Raw genomic sequence first — 25,670 nt, forward strand, 5'->3', positions numbered from 1 at the left:
ACTGCGGCCACAGCCACCGCGCCGGGCCACAGACCCCCAGCCCCGACTCGCGACCCCAGGCCCGGCTGGGTCTGACCGGACGAGCAAGGACCTCACACGCGTCTCACCGTGTCCCTGCCCCGGAGGCGTGCCCAATCTATCTCGGACACGCCCCCGAGAACGCCCCGCCCCGTCCCCGCCCACAGCAAGGTGCGCAGGCTCGGGGGCGGGGCGGAGAGTGCCTCGGTCTCGCGACACCACGGCCAGGCGCGAGTTTTCGGGACGCCGTGGGAAGCGGCGCGAGCGCCGCCTCGGAGCGCTTCCGCAAAGATGGCGGCAGCGGGCGGTTCGCGGCTGGCTGCCTTGGGCGAAAGGCTGCGGCGGGGTTTCGCTGCCGGCCGACGGGCCTGGCCGGGCCCCGGGCCCGTGGCGGCGGCAGTGGCCGGCGTGGCCGTGGCGGGAGCAGGAGCGGCGTGGTACCACGGCCGCGTGAACGTGGCGGCGCCCCAGGGCAACCTCACCGTCCTAGCTCAGGTACGGGACGGGCCCAGTCTGGCAGCCCCGCCGCGCCCCTCAGCCCTCGGGCACAAGGAGGGTGGGGATGAGGAGTGGGCGTCTGGGGCGGCCCTGGGGCAGCCGTCTACCCGCGGGGACGTGGGGGCGTGTCCGGTGCAGGCCGCCCCGGCCCGCAGGACCGCCAGGTGGTCGACCTGTGCCAGCAGTGAACTCTTTAATAATGAAAGCGTGCGCCCTAAAAGTCGGTTGATTCATGATTGCTGGTTTCGTGGTCAACTGTCAGGAACATTGCTGCATGTCATAAACCTGTGTGCTTCCACGGGCTCTAAGTACCAACCTAAAGACGTTTCTTCTAAAACTGCCGTGTGTGAAAGTAAAGGTCATATTCCCTAGTTCCGCATTAATTTTCCACGTAAAACATTTGAAGCTTTGAGAGTAAAGTTTGTGTGTGAATATTTTTGAAAATTAAAAGCAGTGATCTTTTTCTGTGGTTAGACTTACATTTTTTCTTTCTAATGGCCTTGAGTTCTGATAGACTCAACAGTCAGGATTCAACAAGAGAGGAAAGCTGGCCTTGTGACTTAAAACTAAATATTGACAGTATTTTTACTTGTATTAAATTAAGATGCCACATACTAACACATATATATGGAATTTAGAAAGATGGTAACGATAACCCTATATGCAAAACAGAAAAAGAGACACAGAAGTACAGAACAGACTTTTGAACTCTGCGGGAGAAGGTGAGGGTGGGATGTTTCGAAAGAACAGCATGTATATTATCTATGGTGAAACAGATCACCAGCCCAGGTGGGATGCATGAGACCAGTGCTCGGGCCTGGTGCACTGGGAAGACCCAGAGGGATCGGGTAGAGAGGGAGGTGGGATGAGGGATCGGGATGGGGAATACGTGTAACTCTATGGCTGATTCATATCAATGTATGACAAAACCCACTGAAATGTTGTGAAGTAATTAGCCTCCAACTAATAAAAAAAAAAAAAAATAAGATGCCACAAAGTGAATACGTGCAATAACTCTTCCCCCATCCTCATACCATTTCTGATCCCAGGAGGAAGACTCTAACAGCGTTTTGTAGCATTTTTGTTCATCCTGTGTCAAGCAGTTCAGTTTGCTGTTCATCTTTGGTTTCTCTGCTTCTGTTTCATCCCTTTAGTTCATCCTGTTTAGTTAATCTTCCCAAGAGTGTCACTTTAACCACATCTTGTACCCTTCTTCAGAAACCATTAGAGCCTCATGCTTTTAGGATAAAATCCACATTTTTAAGTTTTGTTATTCTGAGCCCACTGTAGTCACAGTATGACATCGAGCTTCACCTGCCTGTTTCCTCCGTCCTTGAAACAAGGGGCCTGTCCATCCCTCTGCTGCCCCGACTGCTGCTCTGCCAGCCGCAGCACCACCACCACTTTGGAGTCACTTGTGCACGGTCTAGAACTACTGAGCTACACGTGCTTCTGACACAGCAGTGTGTATTATATAATTATTTTACTTAGTGTGGTGAGGTGGTAATTCTTAACATGGTTTTAATAATAGTCATGATGTCCTTCATTTCTAGTCATCACATTAAGTGATTTCTCCAAAAAAGTGAATTTATATCCATTCGCTTATGCACTTTTCCGGTTTCCATTGTGAGCCGTGCTTGCAGTTGTGAGGGTTAGTCAGGAATTCAGGCTTGAATTCGAGGTCATGAAATAGCAGATAGATTGGAATTTCCCTTCTTTCTTCTTTCCACAATCCTCGAAGTGCTGCTTCTGTGCCAGGCAGAATGCAAAGAGCTGGGAGTTCAAGACCCATTTCAAGTGCTCACAGTTTAATGCAGAGGGGAACTTTTAAGAACTTTAATACAGGGTGCTACTGCTAAGTCACTTCAGTCGTGTGCAACTCTGAGCGACCCCTTAGATGGCAGCCCACCAGGCTCTGCCTTCCCTGGGATTCTCCAGGCAAGAATACTGGAGTTGGCTGCCATTTCCTTCTCCAATGCATGAAAGTGAAAAGTGAAAGTGAAGTCGCTCAGTCGTGTCCGACTCTTCGAGACCCCATGGACTGCAGCCTACCAGGCTCCTCTGCCCATGGGATTTTCCAGGCAAGAGTCCTGGAGTGGGGTGCCACTGCCTTCTCCGTTAATACAGGGTGAGGGGGTGATAAATGCTGGTGCTCTGGGGGCATCTGGAAGAGCCCTGCACACAAGCCTGGTGTCCTGAAGTGGTGACCTGTGGGATGAACAGGGTTTGCAGGGCAGGGAGAAGGGGGTGAGCATTGCAGGCACAGGGACAGCATTGCCACGGTCTGGAGAGAAGGATTGGCCTGGTAAGACCTGGGCTATAGAAGGTGAGGTTCAGAACCAGTGGTGGAGTATCAGGTCAGAAGAAAGTTTTTATCTAGAGGATAGCAGGCAGCCATCCTGGAGATTCCTAACCTTCATGGTCAGAAATGTTCCCCGGAGAATACAGGCCTAGAATTCAGGGAGTCTGTGGCTTCCCTGGTGGCTCAGACATTAAAGAATCTGCCCGCAATGCGGGAGACACGGGTTCGATCCGAGGGTCAAAAAGATCTCCTGGAGAAGGAAATGGCAACCCACTCCAGTATTCTTACCTGGAAAATCCCATGGACAGAGGAGCCTGGAGTGCTGCAGTCCTTGGGGTCACAAAGAGTCAGACACGACTAAAGCAACTTAGCACATGAACTTAAATAGAAAAAGATGACATTGTTGTTTTCAGTGACCTATAAACTTAACATTTTCTTAAATTGTGAGTGTAGGCAACCAGATGCAGAAGTGTTAACAGTAGCTGTCATCAAGAACAATCTCAGATATTTTCCTATTCTGATACCATTGTTACAGATATCTCAACGTAATGCTTCTTTGAAATTAGAGTGCTTATTCAGCCTGCCACTGTCTCATGTTATTTAATGCATAAATCAAGAATTACACATATTGCAAGTTTGGCTTTCACCTTTGGAAGAAAGAGTATGGAGACTTTTTTGAAGGGAGTGGATTGAAAGTGAGATCAGAAACTTGCAGTAATTCAGGAGAGTTGGTAATGGCTCAATTAGTGGATGAATTGGAAGACATTTAAAGATAAATTTGCAGAGTCTGAGTTGCTGGAATCTTGTGTAAAATGTAACTGTTTCAGAAAATAATACAGGTTCACTCCCCCCCCCCCCCCCCGCCCCCCCCCCCCCCCCGCACTATCTAAAAGTAGAGCATTCCTTTGAAATCTTTTGTAAGCTGGAATGGTGTAAAATCAAAGAGCAGTTACCTTAACACATCTTGCTCACAGATACATGGAATAAATGGACCTGAGTCACAGATGTTCACAGACACAGTTCGAGCTCTGGCGCCTGATGCTGAGATGCTGAGTGCAGTTCCAGGGAGGAAGCTTGGCGGGGCCACTCTTGCTGCCTGGGGTGTGCTCTGCCCCTGAAAAAGGCTGAGCACTACTTTTGATTTTTGCCTTTTTTTCATAAAAGCAAAAATCCTCCTCAGATTTTTTTTGGTTAGCAGATACGAGTACCAGTGTAGGTCTTTGGTGAAAGTGAAGTGGCCTGAAGCAAAAGGACTCCTACAGGAATCCTGTACCAGTGATGACATCTGGGCAACAACATAATATTGCCTCTTTCAGAGATCCTCCAGAGCATGTCAGCCTACCAGTCACATTTATGTAAGCTGCTTCCTCCGAAACACTTTAGTATATTTGAAAACTGTTCTAGGTTTTAGTAGTAATGCTCTTTAAGTATTGTATTTGATTCTGGCATAGTAAAATGAGATAAGACATGATAGAAGGGAGAAGACAAAATTATTTTATTATTCCAAGCCATTCTGCTTTAAAAGGATAGAAGTCCTTAATAAGCCTTGATTATGTTAAAAACACACACACACACCCCCCATATATATATAGTTACCTCATGGGGAAGGCAGTTAGGAACTCTAGAGTTTTTGAGTTGCAATGGCAAAATTATTTTCTTCCTGCTGGAATTTCAATAATATGTAAAAGTTTTTAGTTTTTATTGTATTTTGTTTTTGCAAACTAGAAACAAAACAGTTTTGGTAAACCAAAACTAATGAAAACAAATCTCTATGTCACTAAGTAAATCTCTAGTGACATGTAAGATCAGACTTAGAGTAGAACTTGTCTGAATCATTTTGATATTATAAATGCTTATCAGTTCAGTTCAGTTGCTCAGTCATGTCCGACTCTGCAACCCCATGAATCGCAGCACTCCAGGCCTCCCTGTCCTACACCAGCTCCTGGAGTTTACTCAAACTCATGTCCATCAAGTTGGTGATGCCATCCAGCCATCTCATCCTCTGTCGTCCCCTTCTCCTCCTGCCCCCAATCCCTCCCAGCATCAGGGTCTTTTCCAGTGAGTCAACTCTTCGCATGAGGTGGCCAAAGTACTGGAGTTTCAGCTTCAGCATCAGTCCTTCCAATGAACACCCAGGACTGATCTCCTTTAGGATGGACTGGTTGGATCTCCTTGCAGTCCAAGGGACTCTCAAGAGTCTTCTCCAACACCACACTTCAAAAGCATCAATTTTTTGGTGCTCAGGTTTCTTCACAGTCCAACTCTCACATCCATCCATGACCACTGGAAAAACTATAGCTTTGACTAGATGGACCTTTGTTGGCAAAGTAATGTTTCTGCTTTTTTTTTATTTATTTATTTTTTGTCTCTGCTTTTTAATATGCTGTCTAGGTTGGTCATACCTTTCCTTTCAAGGAGTAAGCATCTTTTAATTTCATGGCTGCAATCACCATCTGCAGTGATTTTGGAGCCCCCAAAAAATAAAGTCAGCCACTGCTTCCACTGTTTCCCATCTATTTGCCCTGAAGTGATGGGACCAGATGCCATGATCTTAGTTTTCTGAATGTTGAGCTTTAAGCCAGCTTTATCATTCTCCTCTTTCACTTTCATCAAGAAGCTTTTTAGTTCATCTTCACTTTCTGCCATAAGGGTGGTGTCATCTGCATATCTGAGGTTATTGATATTTCTCCCAGCAATCTTGATTCCAGCTTGTGCTTCATCCAGCCCAGCCTTTCTCATGATGTACTCTGCATATACGTTAAATAAGCAGGGTGACAATATACAGCCTTGATGTACTCCTTTTCCTATTTGGAACCAGTCTGTTGGTTCATGTCCAGTTCTAACTGTTGCTTCCTGACCTGCATATAGGTTTCTCAAGAGGCAGGTCAGGTGGTCTGGTATTCCCATCTCTTTCAGAATTTTCCACAGTTGATTGTGATCCACACAGTCGAAGGCTTTGGCTTAGTCAATAAAGCAGAAATAGATGTTTTTCTGTAACTCTCTTGCTTTCTCGATGATCCAGTGGATGTTGGCAATTTGGTCTCTGGTTCTTCTGCCTTTTTTAAAACCAGCTTGAACATCTGGAAGTTCACAGTTCACATATTGCTGAAGTCTGGCTTGGAGAATTTTGAGCACTACTTTACTAGTGTGTGAGATGAGTGCAATTGTGTGGTAGTTTGAGCATTCTTTGGGATTGCCTTTCTTTGGGATTAGAATGAAAACTGACCTTTTCCAGTCCTCTAGCCACTGCTGAGTTTTCCAAATTTGCTGGCATACTAAAAGCAGCACCTTCACAGCATCATCTCTCAGGATTTGAAATAGCTCAACTGGAATTTCATCACCTCCACTACCTTTGTTCGTAGTAACGCTTTCTAAGGCCCACCTGACTTCACATTCCAGGATGTCTGGCTCTAGGTGAGTGATCACACCATCGTGATTATCTGGGTCGTGAAGATCTTTTTTGTACAGTTCTTCTGTGTATTCTTGCCACCTCTTCTTAATATCTTCTGCTGCTGTTAGATCCATACCATTTTTGTCCTTTATCGAACCCATCTTTGCATGAAATATTCCCTTGATATCTCTGATTTTCTTGAAGAAATCTCTAGTCTTTCCCATTCTGTTGTTTTCTTCTATTTCTTTGCATTGATCACTGAGGAAGGCTTTCTTATCTCTCCTTGCTATTCTTTGGAACTCTGCATTCAAATGGGAATATCTTTCCTTTTCTCCTTTGCTTTTTGCTTCTCTTCTTTTCACAGCTATTTGTAAGGCCTCCTCAGACAACCATTTTGCCTTTTTGCATTTCTTTTCCATGGGGATGGTCTTGATCCCTGTCTCCTGTACAATGTTTCGAACCTCCGTCCATAGTTCATCAGGCATGATGTCTATCTGATCTAGTCCCTTAAATCTATTTCTCACTTCCACTCTATAGTCATAAGGGATTTGATTTAGGTCATACCTGAATGGTCTAGTGGTTTTCCCTACTTTTCTTCAATTTAAGTCTGAATTTGGCAATAAGGAGTTCATGATCTGAGCCACAGTCAGCTCCCAGTCTGTTTTTGCTGACTGTATAGAGCTTCTCCATCTTTGGCTGCAAAGAATATAATCAATCTGATTTCAGTGTTGACCATCTGGTGATATCCATGTGTAGAGTCTTCTCTTGTGTTGTTGGAAGAGGGTGTTTGCCATGACCAGTGTGTTCTCTTGGCAAAACTCTATTAGCCTTTGCCCTGCTTCATTCCGTACTCCAAGGCCAAATTTGCCTGTTACTCCGGGTGTTTCTTGACTTCCTACTTTTGCATTCCAGTCCCCTATAATGAAAAGGACATCTTTTTTGGGTGTTAGCTCTAAAAGGTCTTGTAGGTCTTCATAGAATCGTTCAACTTGAGCTTCTTCAGCGTTACTGGTTGGGGCATAGGCTTGGATTACTGTGATATTGAATGGTTTGCCTTGGAAACAAACAGAGATCATTCTGTCATTTTTGAGATTGCATCCAAGTACTGCATTTCGGACTCTTTTGTTGACCATGATGGCTACTCCATTTCTTCTAAGGGATTCCTGCCCCCAGTAGTAGATATAATGGTCAGCTGAGTTAAATTCACCCATTCCAGTCCATTTTAGTTTGCTGATTCCTAGAATGTCGACATTCACTCTTGCCATCTCCTGTTTGACCACTTCCAATTTGCCTTGATTCATGGACCTAACATTCCAGGTTCCTATGCCATTGCATTGGAGAAGGAATTGGCAACCCACTCCAGTGTTCTTGCCTGGAGAATCCCAGGGACGGCAGAGTGTGGTGGGCTGCCATCTATGGGGTCGCACAGAGTTGGACACAACTGAAGCAACTTAGCAGCAGCAGCATGCAATATTGCTCTTTACAGCATCGGACCTTGCTTCTATCACCAGTCACATCCACAACTGGGTATTGTTTTTGCTTTGTCTCCATCCCTTCATTCTTTCTGGAGTTATTTCTCCACTGATCTCCAGTAGCATATTGGGCACCTACCGACCTGGGGAGTTCCTTTTTCAGTATCCTATCATTTTGCCTTTTCATACTGTTCATGGGGTTCTCAAGGCAAGAATACTGAAGTGGTTTGCCATTCCCTTCTCCAGTAGAGCATATTCTGTCAGACCTCTCCACTATGACCCATCCGTCTTGGGTGGCCCCACACGGCATGGCTTAGTTTCACTGAGTTGGACAAGACTGTAGTCCATGCGATCAGATTGGCTAGTTTTCTGTGATTATGGTTTCATTATGCTTATAATAAGGCCTAAAACCGGAAGGAGGAAGAGAAAAAATAAAGTCAAAATTCTTTACAGTTCGAAGTTGAGAATGGTTATGTTTTATTTGTTCTTACTGATTTGTTGATTGAATATTTCATTTATCCTCTAAATTTTTACACTTTTGGCCTTACAATTTTCAAGTTACATGTGATATCGAGTATGTTTCCCTGACTTTATGGTAGGATTTTGGGGTTTGCTTTTTAATGAAAAATTTGTCCACTATGCTTAAAGTAAAATTATTGTGTATAACTGAGTCCATTGTTGTTGTGCTTAGTCGCTCAGTCGTGTCCAACTCTTTCTGATCCTATGGACTGTAGTAACCTGCCAGGCTCCTCTGTCCATGGAATTCTCCAAGCAAGAATACTGGAGTAGTTGCCATGCCCTCCTCCAGGGGATCTTCCCAACCCAGGAATCAAACCCAGGTTTCCCTGCAGGCGGATTCTTTACTGTCTGAGCCACCAGGGAAGCCCCACCTAGTCCGTAATACTATATAAATGTTTTCTATTCTATGAAAATCCAAATTCCTTATTCTATAGATTTATACGTGTCAGATACCATTTGATACTGTTTATTTGTATTTATAAATTCTTGGAAGCTTTCCTTAACATTTAATCTGTTATTCTTTTATAGAACTTATCGCTTCCTGAAATTGTTTTATTTACTTGTTTCTTTTGTCTCTGTCTTAGAAGGATAGCCTCTTATCTTTTTCATCTCTGTATTCTTGGTGCATAAAACATTCACAATTACATAATGTTTGCCCAAAGAGTGAATAAATGAACTGCACTTTGTAACAAAGTGACCTTGTCTAACTGGTTTGATTAGCCTTTGTAGAAATAATAGACAAGCGGTATCCAGAAATGTTCGGATTCAGTTGAGTTACTAAATGTCATGTGTATATTCAGTTACACACTTAGGGTTATAGAGACATATGCCGTGTTCCCAGTAGGAAACCTAAGTACATAGGAAACTTTGCTCTATTCTGCCAAATCCCAAGGGCCTGGAAAAGAGTCTTGTGCATAGTAGGTGTGCTAAGTATTTATTGAATGGGTAAATGAGCTGATGAAATCTATGAGACAGTAATAGATATTCCTTTGTCTCAGAACATTCCACCTGTTACTGTGTACGAGATTTAACTTTTAATTCATGTTGTTAATACTTAAACCTGTCTTTATACAGCAAGCTTTTGTCTGGAGCCATCACATTAAAATATCAAAATTAATTTTAGAGGAAAGTAAAATGTATTTTCATTCCAATTATTGAGATCCTTCGACTTGTAAACCTCAAGCCAAATAAATTTTTTAAAATTAATTTATTTTGACTGCGCTAGGTCTTTGTTGCTCTGCACAGGCTTTCTCTAGTTGTGGTGATCAGGGGCTTCGCATTGCAGTGGCTTTTCTTGTTGAGGAGCCCTGGCTGTAGGACAGGAGGGCTTCAGTTGCGAATCCCTGGCTCTAGGGCACAGCCTCAGTGGTTGTGGTGCGCTGGCTTGGTTGTTCCAAGGCTTGTAGGATCTTCCCAGACTAGGGATGGAACCCATGTTCCCTGCATTGCAGGCGGCGGCTTAACTACTGCACTACCAGGGAAGTCCTAAATTATTTTTAAATTTGGAAAATAACCCTGACCTAGAATAAAACCAACTGTATCAATAAACTATTTTGATGTTAAATGTGTGGCACACATTTTTGTATACTATTGATTACACTAATGATTTACATACAACAAGATCTGTATCTTAACAACTGACACATTTCCTCTTAGGGAGAGAATGGTTTGGTTTACACAATCAGTGTTTCTGGTCAGTGTTTCTGGAAGAGTCAGCGTCCTAAGGACCTGGGTGTGGCTCGGGCTCCACAGGTGAGGGCAGGTGGCTGGCGTAAGAGAGGCACAGAAGAAGTCTGGGCACAGAAACCGAAGGGGAGATGGGAGCTGGACTGGAAGGGTAAATCCCCGTACAACCTTTGATCTCCCTGCCTCCCACCTGTCTGGAGTCTGGTAGAATGGCAGGCTCAGGCAGAGTCACACACGGTTCCTGTGGCTTAGGCAGGGGCCAGTGGAAGTGATGCCCAGAGAGGAGGCAGTGAGAATGCAGTTCCTCCCATGCCCAAGGTATTACCAGCACTCCAGGAAGGGGCTTTTTGCATTATCCTTCAGTTTTAATTGAGGTGTAGTTGACATAAAAATTGTATATATTTAAGGTGTACCACTTGATGTCTTATTTATATACACTATGAGATGGTCAGCACTGTCAAGCTGATTAACATCCACCACCTCACGAAGTTACCATTGTGGTGTGTGGGTGTGTGGTGAGAACACTTAGATCTACCCTCCTAATAAACCTCAGGCACACAACACAGTATTATATGTACAGTATAATATATGTGCATTGTCATGCTGTCCATTAGACCTCCAGGACTTAGCCTGCATAACTGACACTTCATACCCTTTGACCAGCATCTCCCCATCCCCCCAGCCTCTGGCAACCACGAATCTGATTTGTTCCATGAGTTTCACTATTTCAGTTTCACAGATAAGTGAGCTGTGTAGTATCTGTCTGTCTGTATGTGGCTTATTTCACTGAGTTTAATGCCCTCCAGGTTCGTCCATACTGTTACCCATGGCAGGGTTCCTTGTCCAAGGCTGAAGATTGTTTGTCATCTTGTGGTATGGGTGTGTATCAGTATCTTCTTTATCCATTATCTGTTGATGGAAACCTGGGTTCTTTTCATACCTTGACTCTTGTGAATAACGAGCAGTGACCTTGGAAGCTCGGATTTCTATTAGAGATACTGGCTTTAGAAGTGAAATTGTTCATTTTTTGAGGAACCTCCTTACTTTCTACACAGTGGCCTCAGTTTACATCCGCACCAGTGGTATAAGAGGGTTCCCCTTTCTCCACGGTCTCACCAGTGCTTATCTCTTGTCTTTTTGATAATAGCCATTCTGACAGGTGGGAGATAGTACCTCATTGTGGCTTTTGTAGGTCTTCTCTTCAAAAATGTTGATCAGGTCCTTTGCTTGATTAATCAGGACTTTGGTGTTTTGTTTTTTGCCATTGACCTGAGTTGCCTGTATATGTTGGATACTAACTCATCAGGTGTGTGGTTTGTAAATAATTTCTTCCCCTCCCATGGGTTGATTGTTTCCTTTGCTGTGCAGAAGCTTTTTACTTTGACGTAGTCTTGATAATTTTTGCTTTTATTCCCTGTGCTTTTGGTGTCATACCAAAAAAATCATTGCCCAGACCAAAGTCAAGAAGCTTTCCCTCTGTTTTCATCTCATAGTTTTCGGTTCTTACACTGAAGTCTGTAACCCATTTTGAGTTAATTTTTGTATAAGGTGCAGGATGAGGGCCCAATTTACTCGCCTGCATGTGGCCATCCAGTTTTCCCAACACTGTTGAAGAGACTGTCCTTTCCCCGTTTCATGTTCTTGGCTTTCTTATTGAAAGTGAGTTGACTGTAAATGTGTGAATTTACATCTCTTTCTGTTCCAGCGGTTTATATGCCTGTTTTTATGCCAGTACCATACTTTTCAGCACCTGCCACTTCTGGTTTTATTACTGTAGTGCTGTAATAGATTTTGAAATCAGGAAGTGTGATGCCTCCAGGTGTGTTTATCTCACTCAAGATTGCTTTGACATTTTCAGAGTCTTTTGTGATTCCATAGGAATTTTAGGATTGTTTTTTCCTATTTCCATAAAGAATGTCATTGGGATTTTGCTAGAGAGCTCCTTGAATCTGTAAATCCTCTAGGTCTGTTGCAACTGACAGTGAGGACAGACAGTTGAACTTTGGGCATGCTGATATAGGGGAGTTGTTGCTGACCTTGAAAAATGGCATTTCAGTGAAATACTGGGGGCAGTTTAATTGGAGTGTGTTGAGGAGAGACTGAAATAAGGAAGCAAAGAAAGAAAATCAGTTCAGTTCAGTCTCAGTCATGTCCGACTCTTTGCGACCGCATGGACTGCAGCGCTCCAGGCCTCCCTGTCCATCACCAGCTCCGGAGTTTACTCAACTCATGTCCATTGAGTCAGTGACGCCATCCAACCATCTCATCCTCTGTCGTCCCCTTCTCCTCCTGCCTTCAATCTTTCCCAGAATCAGGGTCTTTTCCAAGGAGTCAGTTCTTTGCATCAGGTGATAGAGATGCTTCTTTCTAGTGTTGCTGAAAGGGTATTAATAGAAACACTTGCTGGGAGAGTGATGTAATCAGGAGGCAAAACCTGGTCCAGCTCTGACTGTGGGGGAATTAGAGGTGGGCATCTTTGAGGAAGGAAAGAAGCTCCTGGAGCCCGAGCCCAGAAAGAAAGGTCAGGCTCTGAGATGAATAAGTTTTCCTTCATCCTAATGGGGAGGGGAATCAGAGGGTGTGGCTAACCTAGCAGCTGGCTATACACCTGATGGTGAACTGCTCTGGAAAATCAGGAGGTAGAATCAGAGACACTGGGTGAGTTAGAGGGCTCCTAATGACTACTGCTGGAGAGAAAGGCTGTGGAGGAAGGGGGAGACGGGTTCATGCACTCATGAAGAGGAGAGCTTGGGCCAGTGGCCACAGACTTCTGATGGCTTGCTTTTGGTGGATTTTTCCTTGTAGCTAAAATATATTACCTAACATTATTTTTAAAAAGGCTGATATTATGAGTTTTATGTGAATAATATATTGCATCATGGCTTTACATTCTAAAATTAAATTCTAAAATAGTAATAGAACATCAAAGGTGGTTTTTCTTTGATACTATTTAAATTCACATTTTGAACTCGTTTTGTGAGTAGAGCCTGACTAAAACAAATGGTCACACATTTTAAATAAATAAAAGCAAGGAGTGTGGATCTTCATGTTCGAAGTCAGAAATATGTTAACTTGGAAAACAGTTTTGCAGGTGTTACTAGATGCAGGACTCCTTTTTTGTTGCATATCAATGAATATTTTAAAAACTCAATGTAATTAATGAGATGGAACTATTAATATTTTAATTTGCTATAAGCTCTCTAAACAGTTCACAAAATTAAATTGGCATGTTGGAACTATCACAGCATTGTTAATTGGCTGTACTCCAATATAAAATTAAAAGTTAGAAAAATTAAATTGGCATTGCTTCATTTTACTTCAAGTTGTCTGACTGTATTTGTGGTCATTATTTTGTGAAGGGGGAGGAAAGGACTTTAGTAAGATCTTAGCAAGGTAGAACAAGAATATATTGGCGTCTGCTGGGATTGGGGTATATTTGTGCACAGTCCCTTGGATTTGATGATAGTGCATTTAAAACTGGTAATGCCAAGGGCGATGAACTTGATAGCAGCATACAGGGGTTTAATAACTGTGAAACACTGTAAGCCTAATGAAGACGAAAGCTTTCTTGCAACAGTAAAGCAAGAATGCAAAGAAGTTTTTATACTTTATTGCGTCAGGTAAAAATGTGTCTGGAAACAGATAAGTGATGACAAAGCTTTGATGTTAATAAACCCAAATGGAAGTCAGAAATCAAAGTGTGTAAGTGGCCAGATTATGAAAAGAGAGATGACAGAGTTATACCCTGTGATTAGATGTAGTTTGTGCTTTGGGCAAAACTATTTGTCCTGCATGAATAAAAAGTTGTCCTTCCTTCCTCGTGTGGTAGGACACTGTCTCTGTATCCCACTGTAACTCTTTGGAGGTGCTTTTCAGGGAGATGGGGACAGAGGGGCAAGAAAGGAAGGAAAACAAATTGTAAAAGCAGAAGCATTTTTAATCTGTCATTTTGTAGTTATGTTTATTTAGCTGAACCTGGAAGTAAAAAATTACTATTTATGCTCATTCTATGAAGCATGTGTTCTGGTAGATAATGTCCTCAAATTAGTGCTTTTGTTGCTGTAAGTTTTGGAGCTTTATTAATTATACCAGTGCATAAACATATCTGAAGTCGTCAATTGTAGCAGTATATGAACTTAAAAGTTATAGTTTAAAAAGTGATAAATATTTGGTAACATAAATGATAGCAAATATATTCTCTTAATAATCTGCTCTCCATAAAAAAAGATTGTTAAATGTTTCAGATTATGAATAATTTCAACATAGAAAAAATACTTAATGGAACTCCTGGAGGAGAAGTGGCAACCCGCTCCAGTATTCTTGCCTGATAAATCCTATGGATAGGGAGCTACAATCTGTGGGGTCACAAAGAACCAGACACAACTTAGCACCTGAACAACAATAGCAAATCCTATATTTAAGCATAGCCTGGTGTATATAGACATTTTTCATTGACATCTGTAGAAGTTTCATGAACGTGGGGTATTGCAGAATAAAATTTGTGATTTCTGTTCATTAAGAAATACGGTCTTATAAGATCTTTAGTTTTGTCCGCATGTATACTCTCTGGCTGGTGTGTCCTATACTAGCAATTGTGTACCTTCAGTGTCTCCTGTCACACAACATAGTTCCAGGCGTCTTCCTCCTAGGTCTTCCACCGCGGGGCTGCTATGTGCCCGAAATGCAAACCATTTTTAAAGTTAGACAGAATGAACCTTAAGTAGGAAAGCACAATGTTTTTTCCACAAACTGTTGTAGATATTCCCAAGCAAAGTATGACGGGCTTAACTTCTCCACTGTTTGGGAAGATCAATCATGTTTCTCTTTTGCTGGTGTACACAATTAGAAGATTATGCATAATAAGAAATTACAAATGAGTTGGTGTCTGTGTTTCTGAGTGTGTGCAATGGATAAATATCAAGAGATTAAATCACACTATTAGTGTTTTAAAGGCGGAGTCTTTTCCAGTTTACATTTGTTGCTAACTGACCGAATTAGAGCCAGTTCAGATCAGAAGCAGGTCCCTTGATAGGGTTTCTGCCTCTGTTCAGACCCACAGTCCTGGGGAGTTCTGGGGCCAAAATCGGGTCAGGAGCCTCTCTGTGGCTGCTCCTGCTCTGGGTGCCGGGCTGGGGTGGGCACCCCCGAGCTGTGGCTGCCAAGGAAGAAGCGTGAACAGCTGACACCTCCCAACAGCTCACCCAGTGAGTGAGTGGTTGTCCTCTTTGGTTTTGGATGATTCTCTGCTCAGATCAAATAATTTGCATGTTTGCTCGTCTCTTTGAACAGTCCTTCACTGTGTGCTGACTGTACATTCTCTAGCCCAATGTACTGTCTGTTGGCCCTGTTATGCTGGCTCATCTGTTAACGTCTCTGTAAACACACAGATACCTCTATTTCCACATCCCTCTCCTTTAAACCATAAAGACCCGTCGCCTGAGAGAGTGTCTTAACGTTTATTCTCTTCACCCTCTAGCACGCCGGTGAGGTGGGTCATTCAGGAACTCAGAACCTAAAGAGTCTACTTTTGGTTTCATAGTAACATGTTTAATACTGGTAATAATATAACTGTATAAAGTCATTAATAAAGGAGTATCTAAATAGCAGCCATAAATATGTAGAAACTGGTTTTTGCACTAAACAAAGTGGCAAAGTTATCAAAGTCTTCAGATATTCAGAGCAACTCTTCGGAATTTCACTAGCAATTCAGGTTTGGCTCTTAGGATTTCCTGAGTCTTTTCAGAACTTCAGGCCATATTTTAGCCTATACGTATATGTTCCTTCCTTTTCTCTACTCTGTTCTCACATTTAACTAGAATTATTCTCCTGATTATGAAGAGTAGAGGAGTAAGTTGACGTGAAAATAAACGTTAAAAGGGCAGGATTACCTTTTTAACTACCAAGGTGCTAGTTCTGTCCATGCCTACCCTTAAAGTATGTATGTGACAATTTACAATAAACGGTTAAGTTTTCATTAGTTATGTTTCTCATGTAAGAGTCTAAAAGTCTCAAGGGTCAAGATAAAGATTATTCTTTAACATGCACCCAAACAGGGATTTCCCTGGTGTTCCAGTGCCGAAGACTCCACCCTCCCAATTCAGGGGGCCTGGATTCCATCTCTGGTCAGGATACTAGATCCCGCGTGCCACAGCTAAAGAGTTTGCATGAATGAAGATCAGAGATCTTGCATGCTACAACTAAGACCTGGCGCAGCCAAATAAATAGATAAATACTTTTTAAAAAATAAATGATTTGTTCTATGTTTCTACTTCACAGGTACAAAACAAAGCTTTAATGAACATTAAATTAATTTGCCAAACTATGTAATCACATCTGTGCATTACTTTTCCTTTTCATGTCATGTAGTCTATGTATTGCTTCATTTGCTGGTGATTTAACTTATAAACATCAACAGGAATATAAATGACATGTGACTTAGTACTTTTATTGTTAAAGCAGTAACTTTACCTGTTTTGCCAGTGCTTGATAAAATGTTCACCTCATCCCCTGCTCATTTGTTACAAATACATTTTAATCAAAACTTTATCTTAGACACATTGTATTAAGTTATGTCCACTAACTCCAAGTGGAAGCTGAAAAAATCCATTGCAGTCTAAACCAAACAGGACATAAAGCCTGAAGTCCACTGGATCATTCAGATTTACGGACAGAAGGTGTGCGGCAGCTGGTTCAGCGTGGTTTCAGAGCCTCCGTTTCCAAGATTCCGTGACTTCCATAGCAGCACAGAAGACAACAACACACTTTGGGTCCAGTTGCCACTGCCACCACCTGTCCACAGCTCTGCCTCTGTGCTCCTCTGATGAAGGCATCTTTAAAATCTGTAGTCACTGGCAGTATGCAGTAAGTAATTTGTGGTTGTAATAAAAGGAAACAAACAGTCTTTACTTCTGTTGTGTGCACACTTAGGTGCAGTTGTACATGATAGAGTACATACCTAGTTACCCAAGGATAGTTTAATAAATTGTTAATACCATGATGCTGGGAAAGATTGAAGGCAAAAGGAGAAGGAGGCGACAGAGGATGAGATAGTTAGACAGCATCACTGATTCAGTGGACACGAATTTGAGCAAACTCCAGGAGACAGTGAAGGATGGGAAAGCCTGGCCTGCTGCAGTCCATGTGGTTGCAAAGAGTCAGACAGAATAGCAACTGAACAAAAACAACAACAGGATTTAAACTATATCAGCACAAAACCCTTTTGCCTGTTGATTCAAGGACTGAAATCTATTTTTTAATTACTTTTTGAACATCACACTTGGAATTGGTTTCCGTTCATAAAAGTTCATTCATTTCTGGCACACTTTTTTGAACATTTAACAGTATTAACCATATAGTAGGCACTGGGACCACAGAAGAGAGAGAGCCGGTCCTTGAGGCAGGCACATAGTGGACAGACTCTCTCTGACCAGTTACCAGGCTTCAGTGAACGCTCTCCAACTTCCGCATGTGCACTCTGAAAAATACCTAACCCACACAAGTGCTCGGGGAAGGACTCTTAGAGGAGGAGACAACCCAAACGCTTAACAAATGAGAGAGGGACAAGAAGCAACTCACATGCTTACCATTGTGAAGTTCCTTAATCACAGTCAGAAGCCAAGTGGTTACTTCATCTGTCTCCTGGAAAGAGCTGCAGTTTAAAGGTTTTTGAAGCTCATCGGAGGGAGCCAGGTAACAGCTGAAACTCAGGCCATACCAGCAGACCCAGTCAGTTTCAGGAAAGTGATGTTGGCAATGAGCAAAACTAGGGTTCATGCTTTAAATTAGTGTAGTATTTGTTTTGGTCAAGGCCAATTCATAAAGATAATGATGTCAATGGAATTTTAAGATCGAAGTGTAATTTTTGTTTTTAATAAGAAATTGCAAATCTGCCCCTTTGTTAAAGCTTTCATTATTTTTCCTTTTACCTGAAGATTTTCAAAAAAATCTGTTTTTTGTTTGGGTTAAATTTGTATGCAAGCAACATGTTGCTGTTTGAGGGGTGGTGGTGGGTGTTTTTTTTTTATTTATTTATTTATTTTTTTTTTTTAATTTTTTTTGGTGGGTGTTTTTAATCCCATTTTTTTAATACCAAATCTTGTGTAGGGTCAGGGTATGGGCTTAAGGGACTTGGCGATAGAGAAGCAAACTGCCATCATGTTGACCCACAAGCTGTGGAAACCCACCCTCACTCTGTGCTTCTGTGAACTGAGGAAGTGTGGAGCAAGACAGTCATGCTGGGGATTGGGGGTGTGGGACTCTGAGTGGGTCAGGGAGAAAGTGGAGGCCTGGTGGAGGAGACTACGAATGACTCGCTTTCCTCCTGAAATCCCAAACTATAAAATACTTATAGCTGCAGACTGCAGCTATTCCCATGAAGGGATGGGAGAGAGTCCCTTAATCAATCCATCTTTGCTCCGCACTGCATGCTGTAGGATACAGTCTACTCAGTGTTGTCACCCTCATGATCACCTCTTTCTGACTCAGCCCTCTGATAGCACTATGCCCAGGCTTACTTAGAGTTCTCAGTTTTGAGGAGACCTTTTTGCATGAGTGTGCAAGGTTCCTGCAATTAGATCATAGCTCATATCACAAAAGGTTCCTTGTTACGTGCTACTGTACTCCTCGGTCGCCCAAAGAGAAGTCACAACCAAGATAAATTTACTGATACCAGACCAAGATAGTAGTCTTCTATGTAAATTTAATTATATAATGTATGCCAAAGCCTTTGACTGTGTAGATCACAATCAACTGTGGAAAATTCTGAAAGAGATGGGAATACCAGACCACCTGACCTGCCTCTTGAGAAACCTATATGCAGGTCAGGAAGCAACAGTTAGAACTGGACATGAACCAACAGACTGGTTCCAAATAGGAAAAGGAATACGTCAAGGCTGTATATTGTCACCCTGCTTATTTAACGTATATGCAGAGTACATCATGAGAAAGGCTGGGCTGGATGAAGCACAAGCTGGAATCAAGATTGCTGGGAGAAATATCAATAACCTCAGATATGCAGATGACACCACCCTTATGGCAGAAAGTGAAGAACTAAAGAACCTCTTGATGAAAGTGAAAGAGGAGAGTGAAAAAGTTGGCTTAAAGCTCAACATTCAGAAAACTAAGATCACGGTATCTGGTCCCATCACTTCATGGCAGATAGATGGCGAAACGGTGGAAACAGTGGCTGACTTTATTTTTTGGGGGCTCCAAAATCACTGCAGATGGTGATTGCAGCCATGAAATTAAAAGACACTTACTCCTTGGAAGGAAAGTTATGACCAACCTAGATAGTGTATTAAAAAGCAGAGACATTACTTTGCCAAAAAAGGTCCATCTAGTCAAGGCTATGGTTTTTTCCAGTGGTCATGTATGGATGTGAGAGTTGGACTCTAAAGAAAGCTGAGCGCCAAAGAATTGATGCTTTTGAACTGTGGTGTTGGAGAAGACTCTTGAGAGTCCCTTGGACTGCAAGGAGATCCAACCAGTCCATCCTAAAGGAGATCAGTCCTGAGTGTTCATTGGAAGGACTGATGCTGAAGCTGAAACTCCAATACTCTGGCCATCTCATGCGAAGAGTTGACTCATTGGAAAAGACCCTGATGCTGGGAGGGATTGGGGGCAGGAGGAGAAGGGGATGACAGAGGATGAGATGGTTGGATGGCATCATCAACTCGGTGGACATGGGTTTGGGTGGACTCTGGGAGTTGGTGATGGACAGGGAGGCCTGGTGTGCTGCGGTTCATAGGGTCACAAAGAGTTGGACACGACTGAGCAACTGAACTGACTGAATAATGAAAAATATTACTCTGGTGCATCTCTGTCTCCTTTTTTGGGGGGAGGGGGGTTCCCTGTGCTATACAGTAAAGCCTTGTGGGTTATCTGTTTTATACATAGCAGTGTGTATCTGTTAATCCTGCACTCCTAAGTTATCCCTGCCCTCTTTCCCCTTTGGTAACTATGTTTGTTTTCTATGTCTGTGAGTCTGTTTCTGTTTTATAAATAAGTTCCTGTTATTTAAATAAGTTCCTTTGTGTCACTTTTTAGATTCCACCTATAAGGGATAGCATATGGCATTTGTCTTTCTCTGTCTGACTCACTTCACTCAGTATGACAGTCTCCAGGTCCATCCATGTTGCTGCAAATAGCATTTTTCATTCTTTTTCATGTCTGAGTAATATTCCATTGTGTGTATATACCACATCTTTATCCATTCCTCTGCTAGTGGACTCTGGGTTGCTTCCATTTCTTGACTGTTGTGAATACTGCTGCTGTGAACATTGAGGTACATGCACCTCTCTCTCCACTGAAAGAAGTCAGAAAGTCATTGGCTGATAAGTAACACTGGGAAAGTAACTATCGGAGATTGGGATTTATCGTTGTGGGGCTTTCACATTTGCTAAATGCTCCTTTCATACTTTGGTCCAGCTCTTACCCCACTAGAAAGGGGCTGATTGTTCCTGTGTCACTTTATACACTGCTTGGTCCTAGGAGATGTGTGATACTTACTAAGTAAGTTGGTGTTGGAGGTTTGTAACAAGGGTGTTTCCCTTGTGAGTAGGGCAGTGAGCTGAATCTACGCTGTCATTTTTCCGAAAGTGTCATGTTGTGGCTCTGCTGAGTGACACTGAGGAAGCTGTATAAAGGCCCTGAGATGTTCAATTAGGGCTCCTGTCCTTTATTTTAATCCCTTGAAACCTACTTTACATGTTTTGTTTAGAACATAAACAAAAATGTGCCTCCTGAAAAGCAGTTATGGAGGAAGGGAACATGCTGTTCTGCTCCGTGATCTCATCAGGATAGACAAGGTGCTGGCTTTTATTATTACTATTTGTTTATTTGGCTGAGTCAGGTCTTAACTTGCAGCACTCAGGATCTTTAGTTGCAGTCTGTGAATGCTTAGTTGTGGCTTGTGGCATCTAGTTCCCTGACTGGGATGATGGAACCCGTATCCCCTGCATTTGGAGTGCGAGTCTTAGCCACTGGACCAGGTGGGAAGTCCCGACACTTCCTTCTTTACTCCTCAGCATCCTGACAGTGGGCCCTCCTCTTCAGACAGACTGCGATCCTAGGAGATATTTCTTTAACTCATTTATATAGGCATATATCATTTCATTTCACCGTGCTCATCAGGGAAAAGGCACACTAGCTTTCTTCTCTAAACCAGGCCATCACTAGAGGAAACAATGGGCTTCCCAGATGACTCAGCAGTAAAGAATCTGAATGCCAATGCAGGAGACGGATTTGATCCCTGAATTGGAAATGGCCCCTGGAGTAGGAAATGGCACTCCAGTATTCTTGACTGGGAATTCCCATGGACAGAGGAGCCTGGTGGGCTACAGTCAATGAGGTCTCAAATGGTCGGACACAACTAAACACACAGAGAAAACAATATCCAGAGGCCACAGAGAATAGTTCCCAGAGCTTGCAGGTTTGCCAGGAATGACCTTCATCTCCCTCACTAATACTCTGTTATTTTGTAGAATTTATCATGAAGCATAGCTTACATAGTGAGTATTTTTAATTTAGTCCAGTAGTATTTTGTTTCATGTACAGTAAAATCTTGTTGATTCAGAACGAAATGGAAAAGTTCTAATGACTGAAAGTTTCCAGTTGTAAAGTTTTCTCTAAGAAGAAAAGATATTCTTTAATTATACCACAGAAAGTTCAAAGACAGCAAAACAGTTACATTTTGTCCAGATTATTGCAAATTCCAGAGTAAAGACCCCCCCAAATGAATGGGTTTTACTACATTTTGTCTGATGCAGTGTATATATATTGGACATATTGAAAGCATTGTAAAGAAGGCCTGTTCTTTTCCCACCTTCTTCCTGAGAAATGCAGAAACCAAAGAATGTTCAACAAAGAACAGAGCACTTTTTCCAATTTGTCACTTCATGGATAAAAAGTAGAGACAGAATGCTGAAGCACCTGTTGCTTTAAAGGCAATAAACTCGTGAAATGTTTTAACAGAAGTCATCAGCTTTCAAAGATCTCTTTTATCCAGTCCACATCACTCATTGCTCTTAATTCCTTTGTCACATTTTTTACTGCATTACAAGTAATCCTTGAAAGCCATGGAGCATTTTACGTTTAACCAGAACCATGTGGACGGCACTCTCAGGCTGAGGCTGGCTCCACCCCGGCTTCTCCACCCCTCCCTTCCCACACACTTGGCTTCTGATGCAGGCTGGAGAAGCGCATCCCAGCTCCGTCACTCTCCAGCCCAGCCCGGTGGGCCTGGAGGGCCACGCTTTGATCTCCAGCAGCACATTCCACTCGCTCTTGTCTTCCTGAGAGACCGCCACCCGCCAGGCTCTCCATTATTTATGTGTAACAGTCTGCGTTGGCCAACAGGGTTGACTCCAGGTGTTTAGGAAATCTCATTCAGATAAACGTCAGGATTGGTACCATTCAGTCTGACCTACTGGAGTAGTTCTCTGAAACTGCAGTAAATTAGTTGAGGGTGAAGATGGGCAGAAAAATTCTCTCCAGCCTCTTGGGTAACATGTAACATGTTACCCAACATGCTTGAGCATGTTACTGCCTTTCTTTTCCTCAGAATACATCCACAAGCGTGATGTATGTCTTCAGGAATTACTGCAGGAATGCGTCTTGCCTAATCCTTCACAGCATCACTTTGTGTATTACCTTCTCTGAGAACAGCTTTTAAGAGGTTCATCCCAGCAATAAGGGTATCCTGGTTCTAGCCTTATTTAGGTTTCCTGAAAGATCTAGAAGTGACCAGTCTCCCGTGCGGTCCTTATGCAGGCTGTGGCAGATAGCATCCTAAATTCTAAATCTGTGGGTGTCCGTGAGGTTTCCACTCAGGTTTTGAAGTAGGTGCTTGATTTGTTCGTTTTTTCCTTGAAGCGCAGCGTTTTCATTTTGAGCCCTTGGTGTCTGTCACACGTGTGGATGTTCATTTCCCTAATTGCTTTCCTCTGTGCATTTCTCCTGCCTTCTGTGTGATTCCCCCCCCCATCATTAGTTTGTATATTTTCTGCAGTGTTGATTCTAGTCTTTACTGCTTTTTAAAATTTTTAGTTTCGTTCCACCATTTTTCTCCTCTGCTGCTTTTGTTTATTAAGAGCTGGGTGGCTCCCTTCAGGTGTCTGTCATCTTCATCTTTGCTCTCCAATGTTTTATAAAGTCCATCATTTTTTGTTTTCTCTGATTTTTCCCTGCTTTCTTTCAGAATTTGATTTTTATTGTAGTTTCCTATCTTCATTTTCCTATGAAATTTGGATAGGCCCAACATCAGTTTTTAAACAGATGGTCTAGCCAGGTACGTTATTTGCCAAGACAGTGTGAATATATAAGCTTGACCTCTTTCTGTCCTGAGCTGAGCAGTGTCTGTCTTCACACCAGAATCTCAGCTGCAGGGTTTCCGAGGACTGTGGTTCAGTTAGCGGCCCGAGGGATTGGAGGAGGAGCAGGGCCGTGTCCAGCTCTCCTCTGGGCACCCTGCCTTCCTGTCCCTCTGGGGCTTACCCCATGCCCTGGGGTGGCCTTTGGGTTTCACTCTGTCCCCCGTTGGGGTACCAGCCCTTTAGAGAAATACCCTCAGACGGGGTTGCTGGCCTCTTGGTCAGTGTGGTTGTGGACACGGTGTTTTCCTTGCCCGACCATGCCAGCCTCTGCTGCCGCAGGATGGGAGGACGTCCAGCGACAGGCTTGTAGTGACTGCAGCGAGGGACGGGGTTTCGGGGCTAAGTTTGCCACAGGATACAGGATGGTCTGAAAGCCAGCAGAGACATAACCATCCATCCTGTTATGAGACCACTCGAGGAGGAGGATAAACAAGTAATTAGCCCCTTCAGTTGGCTGGCATTTGGGAAGAATTTGTTTATGTAAAAAGGATTGCCAGTCAATCCTAAAGGAAATCAACCGTGCATATTCACTGGAAGGACTGACGCTGACACCAAAGCTCCAATACTCTGGCCAGCTGATACGAAGAGCCGACTCACGAAAAGACCCTGATGCTAGGAAAGATTGAAGGCAGGAGGAGAAGGGGACGAGAGGATGAGATGGTTGGATGGCATCACCAATTCAATGGACATGAACTTGAGCAAACTCCAGGAGATGGTGAGGGACAGGGAGGCCTGGCATTCTGCAGTCCATGGGGTCATAAAGAGTCAGACATAACTTGGCAACTGAACAACAAGAAAAGGGACTAAGTTGTTGGTAAAAGGTGTTTGTGTTTTTTTTTTCCCATTTATTTGTATTAGTTGGAGGCTAATTACTTTACAGTATTGTAGTGGTTTTTGCCATACATTGACATGAATCAGCCATGGATTTACATGTATTCCCCATCCCGATACCCCCTCCCGCCTCCCTCTCCATCCCATCCCTCTGGGTCTTCCCAGTGCACCAGCCCTGAGCACCCGTCTCATGCATCCAACCTGGGCTGGTGATCTGTTTCACTCTTGATAGTATACTTGTTTCAATGCTATTCTCTCAGAACATCCCACCCTTGCCTTCTCCCACAGAGTCCAAAAGTCTGTTCTGTATATCTGTGTCTCTTTCTGTTTTGCATATAGGGTTATCGTTACCATCTTTTAAAATTCCATATATATGCATTAGTATACTGTATTGGTCTTTATCTTTCTGGCTTACTTCACTCTGTATAATGGGCTCCAGTTTCATCCATCTCATTACAACTGATTCAAATGAATTCTTTTTAATGGCTGAGTAATATTCCACGGTGTATATGTACCACAGCTTCTTTATCCATTCGTCTGCTGGTGGGCATCTAGGTTGCTTCCATGTCCTGGCTATTATAAACAGTGCTGCGATGAACATTGGGGTGCACGTGTCTCTTTCACGTCTGGTTTCCTTGGTGTGTATGCCCAGGAGTGGGATTGCTGGGTCACATGGCAGTTCTACGTAAAAGGTGTTTTTTTAACTCATTATGAACAACTTAGGTGTTAGATAGTATAAAAGAGCCAGTGTTTATTTAAAGATTTGGAAATACATATACATATTTCTGATACACTATTTACTTTTTAAAATTCTCTTAGTAGACTGTATATTAACATTAATATAATAAATGTAAATATTCTTTAAGCTAATAATGTGTGTGTCCACATGTAACTTCAGCTCTTCAGTATGCTGTGTTGTCTCTTGTCTCAGACTTCGCCAGTGCTGTGATGTTTACTGACAAGACTCTTGCCCACCCTCCCTTTTGTGTCCTATCTGTAGACACTCTGTGAATCACTCTAGTAGGAATTAGTGTTTGTCTTGTTTCCTACCGGTTTCCTACAAATACTATCCACTTGATAATATATCAAATGATAATGTATCTGCCTCATGTATAAAGTGTTCAGAAAATATGAATGAAATTCAATTTTCTGATGACTAGAATGGACTTGTGTGATTAAGACATGCCTCTTGAGGTATTTTGATAGTAGTAATTTCATGGGGAAGAAAAGGAAAGACGTGAGCAGGCAAGTTCTCAAGGAGACAGGGTGCTGTCACGCAGTGTTACTGAGTGTCCTGTCTGCGCCCAGTGTTTGGCAGGCACCTCTGTGCTGTGCTTAGTCACTCAGTTGTGTCTGACTCTTTGTAGCTCCATGGACCTTAGCCCACAGGACTTCTCTATCCATGGAGATTCTCCAGGCAAGAATACTGGAGTTGGTTGCTATGCCCTCCTCCAGGGGATCTTCCCAACCCAGGAATTGAACCCAGGTCTCACATTGCAGGCAAATTCTTTACCATCTGAGCCACCAGGGAAGCCCAAGTGTGCTGGAGTAGGTAGCCTGTCCCTTCTCCAGGGGAACTTCCC

General features: G+C 43.0%; 1 protein-coding gene across 2 annotated transcripts in view; it reads left to right on the plus strand.

The window, feature by feature from the left end:
* The first annotated feature begins 263 nt into the window (after nucleotides 1-263).
* The window catches only part of MICU2 (mitochondrial calcium uptake 2), a 58,829-nt gene continuing 33,422 nt past the window's right edge, over nucleotides 264-25,670 (plus strand). Inside the window, exon 1 of one of the 2 annotated variants that reach the window (XM_043891917.1) lies at nucleotides 264-513. In XM_043891917.1, the coding sequence (XP_043747852.1) occupies nucleotides 310-513 (204 nt within the window). In that variant the 5' untranslated portion in view covers nucleotides 264-309. The remainder of the gene's footprint in view (nucleotides 514-25,670) is intronic. The other variant, XM_043891916.1, reaches the window with a different exon arrangement.

This window comes from Cervus elaphus, chromosome 30 (assembly GCF_910594005.1).
Source record: "Cervus elaphus chromosome 30, mCerEla1.1, whole genome shotgun sequence".
NCBI lineage: Eukaryota > Metazoa > Chordata > Mammalia > Artiodactyla > Cervidae > Cervus > Cervus elaphus.